This window comes from Lynx canadensis, chromosome D4 (assembly GCF_007474595.2).
Source record: "Lynx canadensis isolate LIC74 chromosome D4, mLynCan4.pri.v2, whole genome shotgun sequence".
Taxonomy (NCBI): Eukaryota; Metazoa; Chordata; class Mammalia; order Carnivora; family Felidae; genus Lynx; species Lynx canadensis.
Window position 1 is genome coordinate 91,125,534 of NC_044315.2, and position 26,910 is coordinate 91,152,443.

At 63.9% G+C, this 26,910-nt stretch overlaps 1 protein-coding gene across 1 annotated transcript in view; it reads right to left on the bottom strand.

Moving 5' to 3' along the window:
- COL5A1 (collagen type V alpha 1 chain) overlaps positions 1–26,910 on the bottom strand; it is a 148,662-nt gene that overhangs the window by 83,212 nt on the left and 38,540 nt on the right. The window contains 7 exon segments of the mRNA XM_030293787.1: positions 3,314–3,370; positions 3,519–3,677; positions 4,252–4,488; positions 5,064–5,201; positions 6,018–6,149; positions 24,567–24,729; positions 25,736–25,949. Coding sequence (XP_030149647.1) covers positions 3,314–3,370; positions 3,519–3,677; positions 4,252–4,488; positions 5,064–5,201; positions 6,018–6,149; positions 24,567–24,729; positions 25,736–25,949 — 1,100 coding nt within the window.

The window sequence follows — 26,910 nt, forward strand, 5'->3', positions numbered from 1 at the left end:
GCGGGGCCTCGCTCGCTGAGAACACAGTGGGCATAGTATCTGGGGGTCCTGGGACCAGCAGGCTTCAGCCACACTCGGGGCCGGTGACACAGCCACGCCCCCCCCCCCCCCCCCCGATTCTTGAGACTGCCGGGACAAGGGTCAGGGAGCCGGATGTCCCTGGCCCCCCGGGGCAGACCTCGCGCCCCTGCTCCCCCAGACCAAAGAGAGCGCGGACTGCTTCCCCACCCCCGGGGGTGGCGTGTGCCTCTGTGCCCGGACTCTGCTTCCACGGTGACCAGCGGCCTTGAGAGACCTGGGGAGGGGGGCGGGTCTCCCAGGGGGAGGACGGGGCACGCCCCGCCGAGGCTCGCAGACCCGCGCAGGCGAGGTCCTCCGACCCCCCAGCCCTCCCCGCCGGGGCTCCCCGTCCCTGCCAACGCGTGTTTACACAGATGTGCGCTCAGAGGACTATTTGTGCTTGAGATACACACAGGCAGTTCATCCAAATAGCTTTCGAGTTTCCTCCTCTGACAAAGGCAGCTGAGAAGGCTCAGAAACCAGGCTGGGGTCAAGCGAGAGACCTCTGGCTGCAGCGGGGCCCGGGGCCCGCAGCCCGTCTTCCCAGACACGCCAGGCCGTTGTTCTCGGGGAGCTGGGGTGCTGCTGGCCACAGATCTCACGGGAGCCTGGGCGGGGGAAGGAGGCCGGAGGCCGGGGCGAAGGGGCCCAGCACAGGGAGCCCAGACTGCCCACCAGGGAACGAGGAAGGCTTCGTGGACGGGGGAGGGCAGTGGCCTTCCCGCGGGGCCCTAGCCGGGTCCGCGCCCCACCAGGGTGCAGGCGCCAGTCTCAGAATTCGGCGGGGAGAGTCCCCGTGAGTGACGGGCTCGGCCTCCGCCAGTCGGGACAACTCTGAGTGCGGGGGCGTCCCCCCCTTAACAGCACAGAACAGAGCCTCCGAGGGATGTCCACCGGGTAACACAGGACCCGGAGTCTGGGGACTGGTCCCTGGAGGGCCCAGGACAGCCAGGAGCCGATAGACCCGAGTCCCCTGAGCTGAAGGACTTCTGCCTTTGAGGGGCCCCTGACCCCGCCGGAACGTGTGGATCCGAGGGGGAACGGCGGCCGTGTCCCTGGCTTGGAGGGAGCCAGGGAGCTGGTACAAGAGCCCCTGTGACATGAGTCCACTCCCCAGAGGCAGGGCGCTGGGGCAGGGCGGGGAGAGCGGAAACAGGGGCCACCCCGCCCTCTGCGGTCAGCGGTCCGCTGTGAGACCCACGTCGGCCGGCTCCCAGGACTCGGCCATCTGTTTACAGAGCTAAGACTTTGAGAGCATCTCTGGGTTGAGAAACTGCGACTGTTTACACAGTGTCCCTGGGGGACCGGCGAGGGCCCTGTGGACACGTGGAACAGACTGGGGACTGGGAAGGACACAGCGCTGGGGCCAGAGGAGAGAGCCCTTCCCTAACTGCGCCCAGATGCCTCGGTTTCCCTCACTTTGTGTAGACACGCTGTCTGTGTGGGACCGTCTCTCCTCTGTCAGCCCCTCCTCTGCACCCCCCGCCCCCCAGCAGCTCACCTCCAGGCGACCCATCTGGCAGCTGCGAGCAGACAGGAAGCTCACCCACAAGGTGCCAGCCTGGCCTCTCCCCAGGCCTCCCCGGAGCCCAGGCACCTACCTGCCCTGGGGACCCACGTTCTTCCCAGGCAGGACAGCCTGCCTGCCTCCGAGGCCATGCGGACCCCACAAAAGGCACCCCAAGTCAAGAGCGGATGCACTCGGGGACCAGACTGTCTGGGCACATGCGCAGTCAGTGAGATCAGCTCGGCGACGCTGCTGGCTCACCTCTGGCCAGGGCGGCCCGTAGCGACCGCGGCAAACCCACTGTCCTCTTGGGGAGCCCCCACCCAGGCCACCCACGGCACTGCGCTCCCCCCCAGCCCACCTTTCCCTTGGGCCTGGTGTCGGGATCTTTCGTGTTGCTGAGCAGGAGGCCGCCTGGCACTGGCACCCGCTCAGCACCTCCGCACCTTCCCCTGCACCGCCACCCCCCTCCCAGATAACCCCTCCTTGGACCCGCAGGGGGTAGCGGAAGAGGGGTGTTCTCAGCCTGAGAAAGCATGTGCGTCCAGCGGCCACGGCCCAGTGGGACGGGCAGGCCCATCCCCGGGCAGGCCCGGAGGGAAACACACAGCCCCGGGGGACGGCCTTTGCCATCATCCAGGTGCTTCCGCAGGCCGGGCAGGGCGCCAAGCCGGAGGGCTCTGCCCCAAATCACCCGCTGGGGCTCCACCCCAGAGACGGGCCACGTCCCGCCTGCCCTAGCCACGGGGCTTCGGGTCCCTCTGGGGGACACCAGTGGTTGAGGTTCTAAAAGCACCAGAGGAGAGAGGCCACAAAACTCCCCGTCCCAGGAACCCGAGGTCGTGAGGCCCTGGGAGCCCCGACGTCCCGGCCCAGGCCCAGCCACCGGGAACCACGTTCTGGCGGCAGACGCCTTGGCCCAGCTCCCCCTTGTGACCAGCCTCGGTGCAGGACATCGGCCTTCCCCTCCGGCACACGGACGACGTGGCAGGGTGGACCTCGGCCAGCCCCTCCCCGTTGTCATGTCCACGGGCGCTGCCCGGCCCACATCGCCGTGGCCACCACACGCGGCCGCAGGGCCCGCCCCAGCAGGCTGACCACGTGGCGGCCCGTCCGCCCAGGGGTCAGGGCCTGAGCTCGGCAGCTCTCAGACCACCGGGGGGCCCCTGGTGCCCCTGGCAGAGGACCCGGCAGCAGGGAGCGGCCGCTGCGCCCCCGGGACCCCCCCCAGCCCCTCATTCCATCACAGCCCTGTACTTGCCGTGACCCCAGCCTGGCAGAGCAAAGTTCATCAAAGTCCCTGCACGCGGCTTCACCAGTTCCCGCAAGCTGACCCCAGGCGGCGGCAGTGCCGGCCTTGGAGCGGCAGAGTCCGTGGCTGAACCCCTGCACTGCCCGGCCCGGCCCGAGGGGCCCCGCCAATCCCCTGACCCCTCCAGCGGCTTCCCTCCTCCCCACGGGTTCTGAGTCCCTTTCCTCAAGGTGCTGGAGGTGCATGGAGGGCAAGGTGCATGGAGTGAGGCACTCAGACCGCACGTGCTCAGCGCAGAGGTCTCGCCAGCTGGAATCCCAGGCTCCTCGGTCAAGGTCTAGAACATTCCCCCGCCTGAGGCCCTTTCCTCCAGCCTCTGCCCCAAGTACACGAGGCGTCCACGAGGGGCCCCGTGGGTCGGGCCGTGTCCTGCACGATCCACACGACCCACCACCCCCACCGACTTCGGAGAGGGGACAAGAAAGCGTCCTTACCGGTTCGATGATGGCAGGCTCTCCCTTCTGGCCCTTCTCTCCTCGGGGTCCTTCGATCTGGGTTCACAGAACACAGGGGGGCAGAGAATGAGGCAGAGAAGGGAAAGGAAGGCCTGACCTCATGGGATCCCAATGGCTCACGGCCGGCCGGCCCCAGCCCCGAAGCTGTGGGCGGGAAGGAGCCCCGCAGCCCCGCAGCCCTCACCCCTTCGTAGATGGTGTCCTGGTTGGCGGGCATGCCCGGCCCTATCTCCGACGGGGACACCGTGGGGTCGTAGTAGGGGTCGTAGTAGGTCTCGTCCAGGTTCCTGATGGTTTCTTCCGTAAACTCGCCTTCCAAGTCATCTTCCGGAGGCGGAGCAGGCTGGGAGGGAGGGGAAGCGGGGGTCACCGGAGGACGGCAGGGACGGGGGCCTCCCGGGAGCTCGGTCGAACGTGCTGGGGCAGGCAAGTCACACATCCTCCCCTCCCACCACAGGGAGACGTCACCCCAAGCCCCACAGCACCCCATGGCAAGCTAAGGCCGCACCGGGATCGGCACGCCGTGGGGAGGCGGGTGGTGTCGGGGGCTCTGCCCCAGGGCCTCGCGGTCTGGGGGTCACATGCCTCCCATCCCATCCCACGGACGGGGGGGATTTGGACCCCTCAGAACCCAGACAGGGACACTGCAAACACGCACATCCCCATCCGTCCCCACGGGAACCCCAAGACACCAGGCAGACGGGGCTCATTCCGCCCATCTGCAGATAAAAAACAGACGACGGTGTCACAGGCTCAGCAAGTCAGGGGCCCCTAACCCGGGGGCCGGGGGCCGGGGAGCAGGGAGCCAGTCCGGGACCCCCGAGGTCAGAAGCGGAGGAAAGAGGGAGCCCCGGGCCCTCATCCAGCCCCCCCTCCCTCCCCCCTGCACCAGGCCTGCTTGCAAGGGAAGCAATTACATTGGAGGCGTTGGCCGTGCTGGTCGTGCTGGTGGGAACCTCGGCCCCTGCGCCGTGATCGGGGGGCAGGTCGGGATTCTCGAAGCCCTCGTAGTTCAGGTCCTCATACGGGGCGGGAGTGTAGTAGTCCTCGCTGGGCATGTAGTCGTAGACCCCGAGGCCGGGGTCGTCCTCCTTCCCGGCCCCCTCGCTGGTGTCGGGCACTGAGGGGGCTGCCGTGGGGGCTGCGGTCTGCTCCTGAGAGAGGGGAACGGAGCGGGAGTCAGGGAGGCGGGGGCCCAGGGGAGCGCCGTCCGTGGCCTAAAACCCCTGATCCTGCACTTGAGAAGGGCGAACTGTATCTCCAGGTTTAAATGGGGTTTTTTTAAGTTTATTTATTTTGAGAGAGAGAGAGAGAGAGAGAGAGACAGCACGGGAGGGGCAGAGAGAGAGAGGGAGAGAGAGAATCCCAAGCAGGCTCCACGCTGCCAGCAAGGAGCCCAATGCGGGGCTTGAACCCACGAAGCCCCGAGATCGTAACCTGAACCGAAACCAAGAGTCGGATGCCCACCCCACTGGCCACCCAGGTGCCCCTGTATCTCCGGCTTTAAAAGGAAGACGCCAGACTCAAAGCAACGTGCCCCTTCACACCTCTGTCTGCTGTCCACACGCCGTGGTGGAAAGCCCTCTGCCCAGCCTCCCCAGCAGCACAATGCACAGAAGGTCACTCAGTCACCCGGTCACTGGTCCCCTGCCGAGTGTCCACCCGCCACCTCCTGGCGGCCACGGTGCCCTCCCGCCCCCCAGGGCCCCGTGGCCTGCAGCGCCCAGACCTCGGCAATCTCTGTGGTCTCTCTAGCAGCTTCCACGGGCTTGTTGGTGGGGGCAGGCTCCTTGCCCGGGTCCTCTGTGTCCTCGTAGTAGGGGTACTCGTAGTAGTACGCGTCACCTTCCCCTTCTCCTTCTGGGTACTGAGAGCAAATTGGGGCCGTGTGAGGAAGGCGGCGCCCCACGAGGAGCCACGCTGCTCTCCTCGCCATCCAGGTTCAGCCAGGAACAGCGGGCACCGGAGAGTTGTGCCCCACTCCGGGTGCGAACCCGCCTGCGGCCCCGAACCAGCTTCCGCCCCCTCCAGCTCCTTGGACAGCGGAGTCAGCCCCGCGAGAAGCACAAGGGAGGACACGGGGGCCCCAGATCCCCTTCAAAGAAAGTCGAGTCCTAAAAGGTACAGACGTGCTGACACTTTAGGACCAAGGGCCTGGACAGCCGGCCAAACTGTGGCATCTTGTGACAATGCTGCTGTCACTCAGGATCCCCTGACCTCTGCTGAGGCCCCAAACCATAGCGACAGGGAAGGTGTCACCCTCAAAACTGGGGCAGGAGTCCGGCCAGAAGGCCTCAAAGACCTGCCTGGGCCATGGGACCTCGGCCTCACGAGGGACACCCTTCCTCTTCTGACTGGTCACCACAGAAGGAGGCCAGAGGACTAATGAGAGCAGGTTGAACACGACAGAAGACGTGAGTCACCCGTGACCAGGAGGTGGGAGGATCTCCACTCGGAAAGGTGGGGAGAACGCCAAGTGGGCTTAAGCAAGGTGCTGCCGACGCGGGGCGGGTGGGTGAGCAGGATTCCACAGACCACGAGCCTCTGACTCTCGCCCAGTGGGTTTATTTTGAACACTGGTCCCCGGCTTTTGTGTCCCTCCACCCCTGCTGGCCTGCCTGCCCTGCCCCCCCACCAAGGGGCCTGCCTACAGCCCTGCCATGAACCAACGGGGCCAACTCACATATTCATCCGGGTTGGGATCCTGTGACTGGGGGGTGTCGGGGACCGCGGTGTCACAGTCTGGGCTGTAGTGCTCACAGTGATCGTAAGCCGCCCGATGGTCCGAGACAAAGAGCAGCTGCTGGATGTCACCCTGGAAAAGGACAAAAGTCCTCGAATAAGTGGCGCACCGGGGACTCACATGGGGATCCGGGAGGCCAGCCTGATGCCCTGAGGTGGTGAGCAGCCCAGACAAATCTTGGGAGGAGCTTGTCCTCAGGACCAGCCTTCCTTTCAGGGAGGTGCCCTCGAATCACCACTCAAGCTAGGATGGCCAGCCCATCCAACCATGCATCTAATCCATCCACCCACCCATCCATCCACCCATCTATCCATCCATCCATCCATCTACCCATCCACCCACTCATTCTTCCATCCATCCATCCATCCATCCATCCATCCATCCATCCATCCATCCACCCACCCATCCAGCCAGCCAGACAGCCAGCCACCCTTCCAACCACCCACCCACCCATCTATCCATCTATCCATCCATCCATCCATCCATCCATCCATCCATCCACCCATCCATCCATCCACCCATCCATGCATCCACCCACCCATCCATCTGCCCATCTATCCATCCACCCACCCATCCATCCATCTACTCATCCATCCATCCATCCACCCATCCACCCATCCACCCATCCATCCATCCATCCATCCACCCACCCACCCACCCATCTATCCAGCCAGCCAGCCACCCTTCCAACCACCCACCCACCCATCTATCCATCCATCCATCCATCCATCCATCCACCCACCCACCCACCCACCCATCAATCCATCTACCTATGTACCCATCCACCCATCCACCCACCCATCTATCCATCCACGCATCTTCCCTCTACACATCTACCCACTCATCCAACCATCCATCCATACATACATACATCCATCCACCCACCCACCCACCCATCTATCCATCCATCCATCTATCCATCCACCCATCCACCCGCTCATCCACCCATCCACCCATCCATCCATCCATCCATCCACCCACCCATCCATCTATCTACCCTTCCACCCACCCATCCATCCATCTACCCATCCAGCCACTCATTCCATCCATCCACCCACCCACCCATCCATCCATCTACCCACTCATCCTTGCACCCTTGTACTCACCCACCCATTCACCCATCTAACCCATGCGTCCAGCCACCCACCCACTTCCATTTATCAGACACCTGTTGGGCACCTGCCAGGTACCAGCCATGTTCTCAGAGCTTTTGTGAACTGTGGGTGATAAGTGCAAGCTGTAACTTCCACTCTAAATAGCGAGGGCTTGAGGATATGATATGTTGCCTCCTTCCCTGTTACCCTTATGGTGGGGGAGTATTTTTAAAGAGGAAAATAACCTCTGACCCAGAGATTCCAATCCTAGGAACTAAGGCAAGGCATGTAAACAATTCACCCACAAAGTATCGCAATAGGTATTCAAATAGGTCCACAGACACCCATGCTCACAGCAGCATCAAGAGGTGGGAACCACCCAAAGGTCCATCAGCGCATGAACGGATAAACAACTTGTGGCCTGTCCATACACTGGGATATTATTCAGCTATGGAAGGGAATGAAGAACAGACCCATGCTACCACCTGGATAAGCCCACGCTGCCAACCACCGTTTGGCATTCTGGCTCATTGCCACGGCAGCCAAGAGTCCCACCATGCGAGCTGGGAAAAGCATGCAGTTCTATTTTATGCTGATCTCATCAAGATGCGTCAACAGCAGACAAACAAAAGGGAACACGAACCATAGGTCTCATGAATGTTATCAAACATTTGATGTCCTCCTGGCAGAAGATCCTTGGGTCCCAACCAGATGGATATAAACCGATGTCGTGATGATTTTATTAATGGCTAACGTACAGATAATGTTTACTACAGGTCAGATAGAAGACAAAGAAACTGCATGCTGCCACTCTTTTTGTGCCCACAAGAACCCTATGAATGATGTTCTATTAATTCCCATCTGAAGCTGAGAAACCCAAAGCCCTGAGGTCACCTGTCTGGCATCCACAGTCACACAGCAGGTGAGGTGGGGCCAGCTCAATGTAGCCTGCGCAAATCAATCACTTATACGACCTGCCTGGGCTCAAAAGGAGGAAAAGGAGTATGGACAAGCATGCCAAACGTTGGAACTATGTCATTAGAGATGGTGCCCAAGAAAGAATAATTAGGGGCTGTGCCAGTTGTTGAGTTCCTTGGCCCAGAGCCCATCCTGCCACATGCACATCTATCTATCTATACACTATCCCAATCCGTCAATCATTCATCAACTGTATATCCATCCATCACCCACCCACCACCCACCACCCATCTGCCCTCCATCCATCATCTATCATCCATCCATCCATCATCCATTCAATAGCAATTATTGAGAACCTACTAAGTGCCAGCCCCTCCCTGTATCACACACAGGGAAGAAGCCGTGGCCCAGAACCACTGCCTGGCAGTGTCCACACTCTACCTAACACTTTGCACTTGCCTTATGCCCATGGGTAAGATCACATGCACACCCAGACCGCGTATTCCTCTGGTCGTCATCGATGCCTCTTACGTCCCACTGTCCCTTTCTAAAGACCTGAGACTAGCCCTGTTCCTGTACCCGCCCCCCCCCCCCACTCTCCCATGGTCCAACTAAAGGCATGTTCTGCTCCTGAAGACAGAGCCATGAGTGAAGCAACAGAACACGTACCCATGACCTTGACCCAAAGAGGTGGTGCTCATTCGGCACATGTCAAAACCGTGGGCCCAAGCAAGGAAGCCACGCCCTCCTTGACCTTCAGTTGATAAAGGTGTGTGAACCCCTCCTCTGTGCTGGATCCTGGACCATGCTGGACAATGGGACGCTGGCAGGGTGTGCCGCTCAAAGTCACTAAACGTCCTCCCTGGCTCGCAGAAGGCTCTGCGGGAAAACTGGCCCAGATACGGGGCACAGGGGGAATGACTCAGTGGCAGAACTGGGTGACAGTCCTAGAGTCCGGAAGAGGCCCATCCTACCTGATGCCTGACACATGGGTCCAAATATGTGATCCCCCCCGCCCCGCTTCAGTTTGAAAAACCTAAGGACCAGCAAGGGGCTCAGAACTCCCCCAAGCTGACCTGTCTCCGTGCAGAGGGCTCCCCTCCCCAAGTTCAGTTGTCCCCCCTTTCACAGAGCTGCCCGCCTGCTCCTTCTCCCTCCCTCTCCCTCCTCTTCGTCCCTCTCTGCCTCTCCCTCTCCTTTTGGATGTCAGAGGCTCCTGGCCCACACTGTAAACTCTCCAACAGACGAGAACCACGTGACAGGAACAGTGAATCAAAACCACACACTTTTATTAAGCAACAGGACTTTGGGTTCGACTTTCATCCAATTCAAATAAAACATTTTCTTCCTTCAACTGGCAGCTTGACATCTGAATGTATGTTCTCCAAATGCAATCTCTGTAAGGAAGAGGGGGCTCGGGGGGCTCTGGGGGTGGCTGGGGCAGCTGGCATCGGTGCACCCCTTGCATGCGCAGTGGCACACGGGGATAACAGCTGTCTGGTAAAGGGCCTGCCCCCCCAGGAACCCCAAGTCCTCGGGCCATGGCCACATCCGGCACATCCGTGTCCCTGCACCCCAGGGCGCCCAGCCCAGAACCAGGCTTCACAGGCCCCGCACGGTGGTCCGGGCAGCCCCCCGACACCAGGCAGGGAGCAAGGCTAAAGGCTAGGGCACGAATACCCACGCACAGACGCAGGGGCCGGGTGCTTCCTAGGGACTCGCCCAGGGCTCTGGAATCCGAGCACACGGTTGGTGCCGACCTGGCCCTCGGCCAGCCCCGGTTCCCTGCCTGCCTCGCCCACTCCCCACATTGCAGCAGAGGGCCCCGCCGTAGGGTCCCTGCGAGCACGAAGGCCCCTTCGTTCCCAGGGCCCGCCCTCCTCCGCAGACACCTACACTTGGTTAAAACTAGTTTGCCCACAACCCCCCGAGTGGGTTTCCACACCAAAAAAGGTGCCCCTCTGTGCTGTGGGTGCACGTCTCAAAGGGCAGGAATCCACCCATCCCCTGCCCTACTGTGAGAAGGGGACACTGGAGCACGGGTGTCAAGGTTCACACACTGAGCCTCACGGGAGCTGGGTCAGGTCTGGGCCCGGGTCCTCATCCAGAGCTCCTTCCAACCCGCTGTGACCTCTTCCCTGCACACGTGACGGTTTGTTTCTCAGGTGGGGAGGGCGCCAATACCCGTGTGCCCTTTGCGGAGATCCCAGCCCCCAGTGAACTTACTCCTGCTGAGACCAGACACAACCTCAGAATCTTTCTCCACCCGGAGCTCCCAGCAGCCACCACCCAACAACTGGGCGCCGGCCTGCCCCTTGACTGGCCCTACTCCGGTCCGTAGTGTCTTTCAGATGTAACGCGAACGATCACGACTTTGTGACGGTTGTGAGAGCATTTTCACGATGCCTGCTGTGATGGGAAACCCTGAGATTCACTCCGTGTGCCCCCCTCTTCCTGGCAAAGCCTTTCTCGGCAGCTGCGGGTGGGAGATGCTGGGGGGCCTGGATGAGAGGCCCCAGCTGCCCACAGCCTCAGCCCCTCGGGGGCCAGGCTGGGCCTTTTGGAAGCTGACCGCCAGCTCCGTGAGGCTGGCCACAGGTCAGAGCTGCCGGTGGGTTCCCTGACCCTCCGGAAGCATGGAGGGCACCCCAGGATCTTTCCCATCCAGCTGCCCTCTCAGGTGGGGGAACCCTGACCAGGAACCCTCAACCAGCCTGGCCTTGACCTTGGAAGTCTGCCGCCCCCTTCCCCGGAGGCAGCCTAGCAACCCGCAAACTCAAAGATTCATGGCTCACTTGTAAGATCTGGAGTTGTGTGAGGGGGTGTGTGCGTGCATGTGCGTGTGCATGTGTGTGCATGGACACACGTGTGTACGTGAAGTGCAGAAGGTGACCTCTGCGTGACCTTCTGGTCGGGGTGACAGAAACAGAGAGCTTCTGTCCTTAGGGACCCTTGGGAGAAAGTGAGGGGACATTACTGCCTGTGGCCACCAGGCGCCTTGAACATGTCGGGAGCTCTGGGGCGGCAGGGGCAGGGGGGTGGACGCCGGGCCTGGAGAGGGAGCCTCCCAAAGTGCTGACGGTCGGGGCTCACGCCCCGGCCCGGCCCCGCCACCCAGGGGCGCTCTCCTGCTGGCCCCAGGAGGGTCGAGCGGGGAAAGGACACCTGCCAGGCTGCAGGGCTCCCCCTGAGGCCTAGAGACTCACATTCCAATGACTCCGTGTTCCCCATCAATAACCGATACTGTTGCTCAACTAAAACCGACGGCCGTGGCCTGTCTCTAAGGCACTGACTACGTGTGCCGCGGTGCCTGCTCTTTGCCGGGCGCTCCTGGGAGCCCTGTGCGTCCTGTACCCGCGGCCTCCCTGCCCCTCACCACCCCCTCAGGACGGGGACCTGGGAGCTCAGCCCAGCTGGGGCTTCTCCAAAGGGGTTCCGTGGAGAAGCCTGGCACGCCAGGCTGCCCCCCCAGATGTTTGTTAAGAAAGGGTTTACGGGGTTGTTTCAAAAAGCTCCAAAATCCCAATGTAGTAAAACTGTCTCGTTTTACGGATGAGGAGCGCGAGGTCAGTGGGGTGGGTCCCCTGGACCTCAGCGGGGGAAAGGCTCCGGGGTCCAAGGCCAGGAGTCCTTCCACTCTGGGGACCACAGTGCCAGGTCTGTGAGTGCCTGGCTGCTGAGCCTTCCCACAACCCCCGCTCACAGATGGGGAAACTGAGGCAGTGCGACCCGAGAATTTTCCAGAGCCAAGAAGGACCCAGTGTGTACCTACTCCTCGCCCCATGGCATTCCACCAAGGTCTCACTAGTTGAGCCACGGCCACCTCCCCAACAGCAGCGGCCGGAATCCACGGAGCGTTCCCATGCTGCACTGCGTTCTCCCCCTGCAGTCCCTGGCTTCCCGTCCCCCAAAGTGACCCTGCGTGACGCCTTTTCACACCGTGCCCCTCCTCCCAGCCCCCCAGTCCCACCCCAGTGTGGACTGCCCCCTCCGTCCTGCCCAGCATGGCCCCGGCTCTCCCTCGGATTGGGAGAAGCCCTCTCCCTCCACAGAGCTTTGCCTGACTTTGCCCCCGGGGAACCCACAAAGTCCTGCACAGTGGGTAAACCCCCGGCCCCGATTCCGCCCGACGGCTCGGTCCGCGGGGCCCAGCGAGGGGGCAGCCCCTCCAGCCGCCCCCAGCCCCCCTCTGGGAGCACGAGGCACACGCCCCTGGACTCACGGCCTGACAGTGGGTGACATGCCCCCCACCCTCACTGGGTCCCTACGGGGTCACGTGTGGCCCAGCCCCAGCCAGGCAGCTGACCTACCAAGGGGCCCAAGCCCCGGTCCCCTCCCTCAGCAACAGCCACCCGGTCCCTGGGCTCTGGTGACCCTGACCCCCTCCCCATGACAGCTTCCTCACCGTGGCTCCTCTGTGCTCACGTGGGTGCGCTCGCCCAGTGTCTCCTGTCTCCCCCCCCGTTTCGCAGACGCACACACTGAGGCTCAGAGAGGCGGGGTCCCTCTTGCACGGGCAGAGCGGGGGCTCCGGAGTCGCTGTCCTGTAGCTGCCACCCGAGAGCAGCCCGGCCCCCGCGGAGTTCACGTGGAACGTCCCGCTCGTACGACAACCGTGGCTCTGCCCCGGCCTCAGGACCACCCGCTGCCCCCGAGTCCCCATCTGGGCCCCCCGCCCACAAGTGCCCACCCTGCCCTGCACTCCCCGCTCAGGTGCGGACCAGTCTTCCGCTCTCACACGCCTCGCTTCTGCCTCCCCCCCCCCGCCAGGTCAGCAAAGCCGGGCCGAGCCCCGAGAAGCTCCGGCTGCGGTGCCCGACGGTCGCTACGGCCGCTGGGCTCCGCTGCGCATCCTCGACCCTGAGGCGACAGTCAGCGGCCCTGCTTCCTGGCGAGGACGGGCCGGCGGCAGCCACTGGGACGCAGCGGGGTGCCCGTTGCCCTTGGCCGCAGCCGAGCCAGGAGCGTTTTGCTGAGGGAGCCAGCTCTGCTTTTGCGATAATGAGGTCTTATCCGGGCTGCGTTTCTGCTCAGGAGCTGAGGAAACTGCAGAGTTTTCGTTGGAGGGCTTTGCGGCCTTGGGGGCCGCGGAGCCGGAAGCAGGAGTCTGCCCAAACGGGGGTACGTCCCCGCCTGGCGCATCCGTGCAGCTAAATCGGCTAAATGTTTCCCTCCGGTCCCGCGCCGGCTTCTTTCCCCTCCTGTCAACAAAACCGCCTGAGCCACGGCCCTCCTCGTCCAACCCAAACAGGCCCCGCGGGGGCCCCGCCACGCGCTCGGCTCTCCCCGCGGGTCGCGTAGTCGAATTTCAGCCAGAGCCCTTCATGTTCGGAAGCGGAGACACACAGATAATTTGAGAAGGCGGACGCCTCTCGCCCGAGACTGCCGGCGAAACGCTCGGCGAGCGGGCTGTCCCTGGAGCCAAATCGGGAGGGAAGCTTCGACCTCCCGGCTGCCGGCCGCGGGCTCTGGCCACAGACCGGCACCGCCCCACACGGGCCACGGGGTGCGGCCACCCGCCGCGGGGACGGCCACGGGGGTCCCAGCGCGGCTCTCCAGGCACGGGGGAGGGAGGCCGGCACCCCGGGGTTTCCATCCTGACCCACGAGGCGCCGAGCCACGGTCTGCTCGTCTCAGGGGGAGCGGTGCTGGGCCTGGGGGGCCCCGGGAGAGCGGAGGCCACCCCGGCCTCTGTGAACAGGAGGCGGGTAGCACGTACTGCGACCAGGCACACGCACACAGCGAGCACCAGGCATGCGTGCAGGCGTCAGCCACGATCATCTACCCTGGCCCGGCGCTCCTCCCCCGGGGACCCTGGCCAACTCCGACCGCCCCGACCCGTGCACAGGGGCCGGGGGAGCCTGGGGGGCCCTCCTCACGAGCCGCTTCCTCGGTGCCCCGGGAGGCACCACACGTGAAAGGCCACCGTATGTCCCTGTTCGAGCCCTCGTGGCCCCAACAAGTCACATTTAAAACCCTGTGCGACACTGCTGACCCGTGACTCACACGATGGAAAAGGCAGGCCCCGAGCCAAAGGAGGTCGAGATAATTTTTTCCACGATTTTCGGAGGACCCGTGGAGCCTGAGAGCGAGTTTAACGCTATGTGGGCAGGTGTTAAAGAAATATTTCCCTGTGCTGCCCCCCAGGTGCCGCCTGGCCCGTGGCCCATCCGTGACCATCCCCGCTACGTGGGCACCTCCGGTCCCGATCCAATGGTCACCTCTGCCACCAGCAGGTACTGCTCCAGGGTGTCTAGGGTCCCGTCTGCACACACACACGTCTCCGTGACAGGCCAGGGCACGGTGGCCCGGGGTGGGGGGTCAGGTCTCAGTCTCATCAGACGCCGAAACTGGCCGAAGTGACCACAGGGTCAGATTGGTGACCTCAGAGAGGGCACACCTCGTCCCCAGACTGACAGGCCGGCAGAACCAGAGGCAGGGGCCAGGACGATGGCCCACGACCTCCGTATCCCACCACTCTCTGTAGGGCGTGGCTCTCACACCCTTGCCCACCAGCCGTGTGGCCCAGGACACCTCGCTCTGGGCATCTGGCCCCCAGCACAGCCATTCGCCACCTGGGTGGCCCACGAGGGAGGCTGTCCTGTCCTCCCCCCTCCGGACCCTCGGGAGCAGCGAGCCTGCCGCCACTGGGCCGACCACGGGGCGTGGGGGACCTCCGAGCCCGGCGGACGGCACCCTGCGACAACCTGCACAGAAGGAACGTGGACCCCGGGCACCGCGGCAGGGAGGCACAGGGCGCTGGCCGCGGTGGCCGGGGCACTGGGTCCTTCCCTCCCCGGCCGCGGGGCCTGAAGCACAATCGCTTCATCCCTCCGGGCCTCCGCGTGTTCACCTGTGAGCCCCACTGGGCAGGAGCGTGCTCGGGACGAAGCGTGACGGCCTGTGCGGGACACTCGGCGGGCCTGGAACCCAGTGAGGCCGGGACAGGTGAACGAGGGCCACCGCCGTCACCACCACTCATTGCTCTCACTTGTTCAACCGGCACCCCCGTCCTGAGGTTTACGGACCCAAAGATGAGGGGGTGGGCGTCTCCAGCCTCCACCCTCAGGCTTTAATGCTGCCTCGGGGGGCAGCCCAGGTGATGTCGTCATGAGCTACCACCGGGGGCTCAAGGAACGCACCCCGGAAGGAGCGGCCTCAGAGCTGGGCCCAGGCAGACGAGGTCCAGAGCCTATTCGGGTCCTCGCTCGCCCACCAGCTTATCCCCACGCCCCGGAGGAGACTCCCCACCCTCGGGCACCAGCTCTCTCTCTCTCTTGCCTTGAGAACCCTAGGCTCAGACCCCAGGTCGTTACCTCAGCCTCCACCAGGCACAGTCCGCACCCGCGACCACCCCGCCCTCTGTCCCGAATGTACTAAGGTGGCACATCACACCGTGGCCCCTAATGGACACGCACACGCACCCCTCCGCGCCCTCCGTAGGAAATGCCTCGCCACCACGCCTCTCCACCCCGTGCTGGTGCAGCTGGCTGTTTTGAACCCAAATACAGAAACACTCATCCCCGATGAACTTCATTTTCTCGGTTCCAGAGCACGCTCCCAGCCCCAAAGACCTTTCTGAGTCATACGCTGTCAACCGAGAGAGTCACCTGGGGTCATGTGTGGCAGTCAGGCCTGACCAGGGTCCCTCGGCATGTCCACAGCCGTCAGAAGGTTCTCACTTGCACCCAGAGCACACACATCCCTGCTGCGAAGGTTCGGGGGGGTGGGAGGGGGGCTCAGGGGCCGGGCGCTCCCGCACTTGAGAAAACTCTGCACCCGATGCACCCTCACCCCCGGCTGCCGGCTGGTCACCCCCAGACCTCGCTCAAGGGCGTGCTTAAGGGCACGGACTGTGGGGTTGGCCGTCGCTGCACAGATGCCGCCTGGAGAGGCCGGGAAGATCCGGGGCCTGAGATGGCCGGGGCAGGAAGGAGGAGGGTCACTCTGAGTAGGGCACTCGGGGCCTTGGGGCCACGGAGGCCGGCTGGAGGGGCCCCGCCAGAGGGAATTTAGCAGGCAGCGGTGCCGCCTAAAGGGACCCAAGGGACAGGGACGAAGGCTGACGTCATCTGAGAATCAGGATGCCCTCCGGATCCAGGAAAAGGGTCCGGACTTGGGCCCAAAGTCTGGCCCCGCACTTCCCGGCTGTGCGACCTGGGGCAGGTGGCTTTACTTCTCTGGACTCTAGGTACCCCGCGAGCGCTGAGGAGCCAACGCCACGCGTGTCCTGGGCTGCTACGAAGGATCGTCAGGGCACTTATCAGGATAAGACCACCAGCAGCTAGGGCAGGAGGCACCTTCCTGAACGCCGGGAGGGACGTCACTATTATCTGCTTTTCCAAGCGGAACAGAGGAAGCACGTTCGGAGGCACAGCCCCCGCCCCATCTCGGGGCCTCGGGTTTTCTGAACAAGCCTCCTGGCTCGGCCTGGTGCCTGGGCTCCTCCGATGCAGAGGCCCCCAGCGCCTGTCCCTCCCGGAGCCGAGAGCTTCCAGACAAGTCCGGGGTGACTCGGGCAGGGAATGCGTCTGCGACGGGCTTTCCACGTTCTCGGAGACGCAGACTCGGAGGCCAACCACCGCCGCCCTCCAACAAACACTCCTCACGGCTCTCAGAGCCCAGGGGTCCCCCCAAGGCTAGGACACACGCTCAGGAAGGGGGCACCCCACAAGCGCACGCGTGGACCCTCCGGCACCGGAGGCTCTTTCTCCGAAGGCACGGTCCGGATACAAGCAGCTCACCACCCACCGCGGCGGTCGGGGGAGTCTGACAAGTCACGGCCACACGTGCGCCCGCATCCGGGGGCCCTCGGAGAACACCCTGGAGGTGGACTGATGCCCGGCGCTGGGGGCTTCGTCAGGCGTTACCTTCGCCACTCACAAGCCTGGCGGCCCCATCTTCCGCCCTGGAGTCCCAGGCCCACCCGAGTCCGTGCGCGGGGTCCATGGGGACCAGGGCGAGGCTGAAGCTTCCCCACACCCCCCGACAGCTGGCGGCAGCCAAGAAAAAGACCCCCCGCACACAGCGGGACCCCCCTTGCCCTCCAGCTGCCCACACGGGCGGCTCCCCAGCTTGGGCAAGGGGGCCCTCCTGGGCCACTGCCCCCCGCTACCTGCGTCCAGAAGCATCGGCCGCGATGCCCTGCGCCTCCAGGAGAGCCACCGATGCGCCTCCCCTCCCCTGATGTGACCTAGCCCGTACCCGCGGCAGCACCACAGGCGGCCGCGAAATGACATTCGCTCCCTGGAACCCTGGTTGCCGACCCTCCCCAGGGACCCACACACCAGAAGGTCATCCCGCAGGCCGGGCTCCCAACACCGCATCAGCCCCCTGGGCCCGGACGGGGTCCTGCGCTCACGGTTTCCACGGAACAAACTGAAGGCCTCTCCGGCCAGGCCGCAGCAAATGCCAGGTCCCACGACGCGGGACAGAAGCGAGACCCGTCCGACCCCGCGGGGTCTCTCTGACCCCCTCCTAGTTCGCCCCCCACCCCCACCCCCGGGTAGAGCCAAGCACTTGCCCCAGCTGCTTGGCTCGACAGGGACCATGAGAGCAGCCGGCATGACCCAGGCCAGCTTCAGGGGCGCATCCTCAGAGCCCGGTCCCCACCCCGAACACCCCTGACCCCTCGACGCACAATCCCACATGAGAGCCCCTTGGCGTGGCCGTCAGCCTGAGACCCACCGCCCCCTTGCTCCTGCCAGCCTCCGCTAGGCAGCCACCCCACCCGCCGCCCAGCTGGTCACGGGCCCCCAGCCTGCAGGCTGCTAGCCGCCAGGCAAGAATCCAGGCCCACGCCTGCCCGCTGCCCAGCCCCTCCTGGACCTGGACACAGAAATGTACCCCAAACTCCCTGCACATTGTCCTACTGGCCAGTCAGGCGCCCAGACAAGCCAGGAGCCACGCACAGGACTGCCCCTGACCACCCGCCCCAGCCGGGAAAACCTTAGCATCCTGCCTCCTTGGCCAGACCCGACTCAAAGGCCCAAGAAAGCCTCAGTGTGAAACCACGCCCAGGGACTAGCTTGTCATTACCCACATGTGTCCTACGGGAATTGATGGGCGAACCCCCTTCCGTACTGGTCTGGGTAACGGGTTAAATAGCGACTCCAAAAGACAGCTCCAAGTGTTCATCCTAGCCCCCAGAACCAACGGGGTCTTACTTGAAACAGGGTCTTGGCAGATGTAACAAGGTTAAGGCTCTCGAGACGAGAACATCCTGGATTAGGGTGGCCCTGAATCTAATAAGCGTCCTTAGAAGGAGCAGACAGACGAGAAGAGGGGAAGGGGCGTACGCGTGGAAGCAGAGACTGTAAGGGCGTGGCCAGAAGCCAAGGAACCCCAGGGCCACCAGGAGCTGGGAGAGGCAGGGGGGACCCCCACCAAGCTCCTCTGGAGGGACCACAGCCCTGCCGACACCTTGAGGCCAGACTTCTGGCCTCCAGAACCGGGAGAGAACAAGTTTCTGTATTTTTAAGCCACCAAACTGTGGAGACTCGTGGGGACGCCAACATCGCTGCCCTTCCGGGAATTAGGGAAGGTCCCTGGGAAGTGGGGGGAGCTGAAGACCCAGTCAAGAGGCCCTGACCTTGCTCGTTCATGTCCCCCCACGTCCCATGGGGTCTGCCCGAGAACCGCCTCCGGGGGCGCAGGGCTGTCCCCTCACACAGCCGGACGGCAGGAGGGCGCTCCGAGGAAGAGCCCAGAGGGGCCCGAAGGAGCAGGCGGGAACGGGAGCAGACATGCTGGAGGGTCTGGGCCCTTCCAAGCTCCACCTGCTGGGCGCCCGTCCAGGACATGCGATCTGCGGTCAGAAAGCCCGGGTTTGAGCTGCCCTCTCCCCCAGGCCCTCGACCTAGCCCTGGGGTCTAGCCCGCCGGGGGTCATGACGGGCTAAGTCAGAGCGTCCCGCACGGTTGCACAGCTCGGGCTCCGTGCAGAGGCCAGGGGGCCGTGTCTGGGGCGGCCCGGACCTCACTCTGGCAGCAGGGGGACAGAGCCGCGGTCCCCGCCGGGCCTGACACTGTGGACAGGGGTGGGGGGCAGGGGCACTGGCCCCTCAACACCGTCAACCAGTGGGGACGTGGATGGGAGACACCGGCGACCGCCAGCAGAGCCGGGAGCCTCGGGCGGGTCCCCTCCCACCGCGTGCGCGTCTGTCCACCTGGCGTCTGAAACCCAACGCGGATTTGGCCCCGCCAGCCCCACAAGTGCGCCCCTCTCGGCCACCTTCCAAGGACAGGAAAAGCACACCCTAGGACGTGCCCGCGGTTCCGCTCTGCAGAGACGTCTGGGTCGAGACGACGCCGCCACGGGGAGGCTGACAGAAGCGGAATGACCGAGAGCGCCGGTCAGGGAGGGGCTTCGGATCCAGCAGGGCCAGGCGGCCTGCAAACGGTCGCCAGGGTCACAGGGCACGGGGGCCACCTGCCGGTTCCAGCAGTCCCAGGCTACGCGAATGGCTCACCCCGCCGTCCCTGTGGCATTTCTTCACTCTCTGACTCCCCCCTTGCTGTCCCGTGACGAGTCTGGCGGCTCCAGAGGCCCCCAGACTGCGGTTTCCCAGCCCTGGGTCCCTCGCCTGCGCCCCTGTGGCAGGCGACGGGACGGCTGCAGAGCTCACGGCTGGGACAGCGAGAGCCAGCACGTGGACCCGGGCCTCAGACGCCAAGCCCGGCGAGATCCCGAGGCCAGCAACCGCGCATCGAGCGAGGGTGGCTCTGTGCTCCCCGGAGGAACCCCAGGCCACCCTGGGTATCGCTAGGGAAGCCCCGTTCCGCGGAGGCCCCGCTCCTGCCCCAGGAATGCTGAATTCCAGGAAAGAACATGTCAGTGGAAAAGCCAGGCCTCTGGAAAATGGGAATCAGGGATGAGGTAAATCGCTGGTCTTTCCAAACGAGAGGCAGGCAGACAGACGGGAGGACCGTCACCCGGGTCTGATGCCGTCTTCCTCCCGCCGGCCCCCGGAGCTTTGCAGAGAAAGCCCCAGTTTACAGCCTGTTTGGTCTCGTTTCCCCTTGAAACATTCAGCAGCTTTAAAAGCAGACTTGGCTCCTGGCCCAGAGCTCACTGGCTCCCTGGCCCCTGGGGAGGGCCTCCCTCCTGGAGACGAGGGTCCTCCTACCACAGAGGCCCTCCCCCAACCCCCGCTGAGCCCCACCCCCAGACCCCTCCTTCTGGAACAGCAGCTGAGCTGAGGGTGGGGAGGGCCACGCTGGGCCCTCCGCACGGTTCAGAGACGGGGCCGGGAGGGTGCTGGGCAGGTGGGGCAGCCTGCAAACCCAGTTTGCGCTGGCCCTTCCTGGAAGGTTCCGGGGTTTCACAGACCCCACAGGTCAGGGGACTCCGACGTCCTCGGGCCCGCGTGGGGCCAAGGGAACAAGCACCCACCAGCATCGTCTGGGCCACCGGGGGTTCACCCTGGCTGGGGAAGGTCGTGACCCAGTTTCTGAGGACCCAGTTCTGTTGGTCGGGTCGCTAAAGACACGCAGGGGCTGCTGGGAGTGTGGCACCTGCTGTGCATTGCGACAGCGTCCTGTCACATACTCTGGGCAACAACAGATCTGGGGGCCGGCCCTGCTCCGCTATAGCTTTGCTGGGTGACCTTCTCCAGGTTACGCAGCCTCTCTGGTGCCGGTGTCCCCAGAGTGGCCGGGCTCGATGGGAGGGCAGAGCACGCCGGCGGGTGATGTCGCGGGGCCCTGCTGGCCAGTGCCGACCTGGCCGGCCTCCCTCCCAGCTCTGCCACTGAAGGAAACGACCACTCCTACCTCCTGCCAGACGCACTCGCTCCCCCTGGCACTCTTGTGTGTGTTTCCAAATGCACAAAGCTCGTTCCTGAGCCCCAGATGAAAACAAGACTTTTCTCTGCACGGGGAGGCCGCAGCACCACTCCTCTGAAAGAACAGCTCCCCAGCCCCTCCCCACAGTGGGCCCTCGGCCTGCCCGGCACCCACTCCACCTTGGGGGACAGGAGCAATGCCCCGGGACCCCGGCTGCCTGCTGGTCCCAGGACACAGGCACATCCCGGGGAAGGAAGAGGACACGGGACACGGAACTTCCCAGGAATCCTCTGGAGGACGCTGCCCCCGAGCAGCCCCATGGGCTCACCCTCCTCCAGAGAACGTGTGGGCAGGGACCTACTAGGTGGGTGGAAGGCAGCGGCCAGGCCAGCCCGCCCCTGACCCTTCCCTAGGGCCGGCCTGGCCAGAGGACTCTGCCAGAGAGGCGAGGACAGCAGCCGGCAGCTCACGCCCCCAGGGCACCGAGACGGCGGTGTGCAGGCAGGGGCCAGTGCAGGGCCCGGGGCTCAGGCCTGCACGCCCTCGGCCGGCCCTGCCCAGCTGGAGGCCCTGGTCTCTAAGGCAGGAGTCCTGGCACTGAACTTGCCAGGGGAGTCTGGGAAAGCGGAGGTAAGGGACAGCTCTCGACCCTGAGCCGCCACACGGGGAGCACACTGGCTGGTCAGTATTCACAAAGGGCCAGAGGGCCTCGGCACGGCCTAGCCTCTGACGGCCCAGGGTCCGGGTCAGTGTGGTCCGCCGTGGCCTGGCGGGTGCAGGCATTTCACACGGATTCCATCCCAGCGTGGCACCACTGCGTCCTACGGTCCTCACTGCGGAAGACAGGTCACGTTTCCCAACGTGAGCAAGTCTCCCAGCCGGGAAGGTCCGGGGGACCACCTCCCGCAGAGCACGGACACCTCGTGCGTGGCCCACGAGCCCTGGCGACCCCAGCAGCCCCTCCCGCTCAGAACGGGTGCCACGGCAAGGGCTCCTGAGCTGCCGTTGCCACTGAACACGGCCTGTCCTCAGCCGCGCCGCGAGCCCCGCACTGCCTCACGCACACGCGTGACAACGGGGTCGACCGCGGTGCAGATGGGAACCCCGAGTCTCGGAGGGGCCAGGCAACTCACCCGGCGTCCCCCAGCTGGTGAACGGTGGTATAGCTGGGACTCTGCCCCCGCCCTGGCCCCACCCGGCCCTTCCCGATGGCCGCGGAGTCTCAGTATTTCGTGTTCTTGAGCGCCTCTGGGCTCGGTCGGGAGATCAAGGAAGCAATATCGGTTTTAGGATCATTTTTTTTTTTTTAAAGAGAGATAAAGCCTGTTCCCGAATCTTTACGCCGTGAACGCACAAAGGGCACTAGAAATCACCAAGAATTTGCCCAGCACAGAAAAACCGCCGCACGACGAATGAACTCAAACGCGCGCGGTCACTGCCCTCCCTCGGCACACCTTCCCGCCTCCGGTTATCCAGAACTTCCTAACCAACCGAGAAATGGGTAGTCCCAGCACCCTGGCTCCCCGTCGCCCAGCGGGCACCCACAGCCAGGGCTCCGATAGGTGAGCCCAGGGAAGCCCCCCCCCCCCCGGCACCTCCCAGGTGCCGCTACCGGGACCCCATACACAAACGAGCGTCCTGTGGCTCATCTGCTTTACCCGGATCCTGCCACCAGCAGGCGACCTGAACCAGCGACAGCTCAACCCAGTCTGTGTGACCCCCGTGCCTTTGACACCAGCTCCCCAGGGGACCCCACAGCCGCCTCCCGCCTGGCTCACGTCCCCGGCTGTCTCACAGTTCATCCCGGGTTTCTGGGCAAGTCTGGTCAGAAATGCGCCCAGAGGGTGTATCTCTGTAACTTGCAGAATCTGGCGGTTCCAGCAGGCTCCGGGCCCCACCCCGCCCTGCCGTCCCAGGACGCACCCCGCAGGGCCCCCGGACCGGCCTGCACGCACTGGCTCCCCGGCCTTCCCTCTGAGGACCCTCCCGCCCCACCCTCCCATAGAGGCCGCTGTTCTGGTCTTTCCTTGCTGGTGCATCGCGTCCGATGCCCCTGGGCTCTGTCCCCGCTCCGCACCTGCCTTGGCGTTGAACTAAAATCGAGAACAAGCAGCTAACGTTCGTCGAGCGCTTACTCCGAGGGACACAGCGTGACACGCGCTATCACGTTTGACCTCAGGTCACTTCTGCCGCGGCTGCATTCACGATCCGTGACCCCATTGCACAGATGGGGAAGCCGAGGCCGGGAAATGCGAGAGCCACTCGCCTGAGGCCCCAGATCCAGCACGCGCGCGCAAGGAGGGGGCGTGGCCCCGGGGAGCCTGCAGCGGACCGGCCGCCGTCCGTCCCGGAATGTTTTGCGGTGATGCCACACGCCCCGTTATGACTTTACGGAAGGATGACACTTTCAGAAAGTCATTCTTCGCCTGCTCAAAGCTGCAGTGTGACCACCCTCCCCGCTGGAAGAGCCTGGAATCGGCAGCAGACGGCACTGCCGTTGGCACAGAAACGGAAGTGGCCAGAGTGTGTTCTCTCGCCCTCTGGGGGCCCCCGCAGAGCCCCGGATCTGGTCAACACCCGTCCAGCCCTGGGCGGCGGGGGGGGGGGGGGCTCCAAGTCACGGAGCAGATGCACCGACCCGGAGACCCCACCTCAGGGGGGAGCACAGGGGCGGTGGGCACAGAGCCGACCTCTCAGTCACGGCCAAGTGTGTGAGCAGGGAGCTCACGCTGGCGCTGGGGAGTCCCGCCAGGAGATGCCGCCTCATCCTCCCGTCTCTGGAGGCCCCACGGGCGAACCCCGAGAGCTGGCAAAGCCCTCAGAGACCATCCAGCACGGCCGTTTGCAAATACGCTCCAGCCACGGGGCCCTGGTGGCAGCTGAACCTCCTCCCTCCGCAAAAAGCCCAAGCAAAACATAAAAGAAAAGACGTCCAGCGGAGGGGTCCTGGCTGTCACGTCGCCCAAGCTGGAGGGGCCACCGGTCTCCTGAGGGCCTTCTAGAACACAGATCCCAGGCCTGCTGCCCCAGCACCTTCAGTTGGCAAAGCCCGAGCGTCTGTGCTTTAAAAGGTCCCCAGGTGATGCCACTGCGCTCCCCCGGGGCATCCGGAAACCGCTGGTCACCTGCCCCTGGTCACCAGCGGGACAGAGTGCTTTACCGCCCTGACGCTGAACCCCCATCTGGGAGGACAGAGATGCAGAACTCCGATGCTCCGCTCAGCCCCTTCCCTATCCCTGAGGCGCTCTCCCGGAAAGCTGGGCTCCAGGCCGCAGGTGGCACGGTCCGTGCCTTCCAGCAGCTCCCGTGCACCGGCCCGGCTCTGGCCCCCAGTCCAGCCGGTCACAGCCGCCCCCTCCCCAGAACGGCCGAAGATACCGGAAGGCAGGGCCGTGCACGCGTCCACAAGCCTCGGGCCCCGCTCACCGAAGCCCGTGTCCTTCCCAAGCCTGTCCCTGGACCCCCTGGATGGGGCTGGGGACTGCTGTCCTCAAGGGGCCTCTCCGCTCCCACAGGCCACAACCCCCCCTGGGACAGTAGAGGCTTCGGCCGATGGAAGCATGGCCGTGTTGGGATGCCAGCGTCCCCGAGGAGGAGCCGGGCAGCCGCGGCGGCGGCCGTATCCAACAGTGACGACCCGCCAGCGCTGGGCCCAGGGGGCGCGTGGGCCGGCCTCCCCTCCCCCGTCTCACCTCAAACACTTCCTCATCCAGGATCCGGGTTCCGAACACGATGATGCCGTTGACGTCGATTACGGGGTGGTCGCTGCGGTCGAGGGGCTTGGTGGTCTTCTTTTTACAATCCAGGATCAAGGTGACGTTCTTCTTGTGGACGCTGAGAGCAATCCTGTGCCACCTGCAGAGAAACAGACAGCCCAGCGGGTGAAGGGGGCCCGTGTCGCGGAAGGCCAGCACAGGCGGCCCTGCGGCAAACGGCCATTTCCCGCACCGTCAGGGCGGGGCAGGGCAGCTCCGAGCTGAGCCTCTGCCATCAGACCAGGTTGGGTGCAGATGTCGGCCACACGGCGTGGCCCTGGGAGGGCCGCTCGGGCCGTGGAGGTCTCCGCGTCTCTCACCTCTCACCAGGTCAGCTGTCTGCCCCCGTGAGCTCCCTGGGAAGCCCCGGGCACGGGCTCTGGAACCTTCCGCGGGCTCTCCAGCGGGGCAAGGGCAGGCAGACACAGTGGCCCTGCCTCGCGAGAGCCCCCCGGACCCTCCGGCAGACTGCGGGCTGCTGGAGAAGACGGCGCTTGCAGGGGAGGGCGAGGATGGGTGGGCCTGTGTGAAGTTCTCAGCGAGAAGCACAGGGACCACATCCCGAGGCTCTTCGAAGATCACGCACAGGGCCTCAGACGTGTCAGCCACGGACGAGCTGACTTTCAAACTACCAGGGTGGAGGTATGCCCCCAGCAGAGAATTCTGGAAAGACCTGTCTTTTTTGCTTTTTTTTTTTTTTTTAAATCGTGTGCTCCCGCCTCTGATGTGTCTGTGTCCTTAAGGGTATCTTACATCTTTTCTGGAAGGAGTCGGGTATAACCACACAATTTTTTACGTCCCTGCTGAGACCAGGAGCCTGGCATTTGAGATACTTTAGCGCATTTTACACAGGGGAAGCAGAGAGGCCCAGGGAGAAGAAAGCGTTCCCCAAAGGCACGCAGGGCGACCCGAGACCAGGACCCAGGCCTCCAGACTCGAGCCCCGTCCTCCCTCTGCCTGGCGCCCGCCTGTGCGCATCTGGCCCTACCCTGCTTTTTATAAAGCGCGTCCCGCCGTGAGGTCCCTTAGCAGCCAGCAGGCTTTCGGCGGCCTGCCCTGACCCTCCAGCGGGGGCAGGACTGGGCTGCCGAGCGGTGCCCACTTACTTGCCATCCGACAGGTTGATGCCCCTGAAGAGGGGATAGTCCTCTGGCCCTGGTTTCCCTGTGTGGTCCTCATAGAGGAAAACCGGAGAGCGACCCATTTCCAGGCCGATCTGCTGGATGCCCTGCTCATTGTAGATGGAGACCAGGAAGGCCTGGCTGCCTTTCTTGGCTTTCACAGTGGTTAGAATGGAGAAGTCCTCGGGAAATGAAGACGCTGTAACAGAAGACAGAGGGAAGAGGGCAGTCAGGAAGCCCTCAGCCGCACGTAGCCGCAGCTCTGCAAAGAGACCAGCTCGGGACCTGGCAACTTCGGACGCATATGGTGGTGCACAGCCATCTGCTACACATCTGCCCCTTGATCAAACTGTTCCTGCAGCCCTTCCCTATCACCACGTGACCGAGCCTATCCTCTTTGAAGCTCAGTGAAGGCAAACTTGATTGCTCCTTCCAGCTGTGAGCCTTCAATGTCATCTCCTGAGTTCCTCAACACATCTGCGTATAAATCCTAATTAGAACCTCCTAGGATGTCAGCTTCCTCTGAGCAGGGGCTGTTCCAGATGCATCGCTGTTCCTAAAGCTGGACCTGGCAGATTGTGTCTCATTTGGTGCCTGCAGGAGGGAGGGAGGGGGAGAGAGGGCAGGGGAAAGGAAGGCGAGAAGCAGGGACCATCCTTTTTGCCATTTCCCGGTTGATATGCAAACCAGAAGAAAGGGAGAAAGAAATCAAAGGACTTCAACCCAAACTTTTAAAAAAGAAAGAAAAAAACCAACCCTGTATGTTAATGGCAGAAAACACACTTTGCATCTCAGGACGGAAACAACACAAGGTCACCGACAGCCAGACCCACGCGGCCCGCCGAGTGCGCGCAGGCCTGCTCCGTGTGCGCCCGACCTCCCCACTCTCACGCGCCATTCTCTGGCCGCGACAGTGGCACAGCCCGCAATTCTGCACGGGGCCCGGGGCGTGGAGAGAGCGTGGCTGGTCCTGACACAGGGGAGCCACGCAGAAACGCTCTGCGGAACCGGCCACAAGGAGCGGCACCCGGAGAGGTGTGGGCACCCACACCCTGACTGACGGGGGTGAGAAGCGTCACGCGGGGCTGTGGACCCGGCTCACGGACCTGGACGCGGAGGGACTCTGTTATCAGACCCACCGCTCCTTGGGATGGCAACCC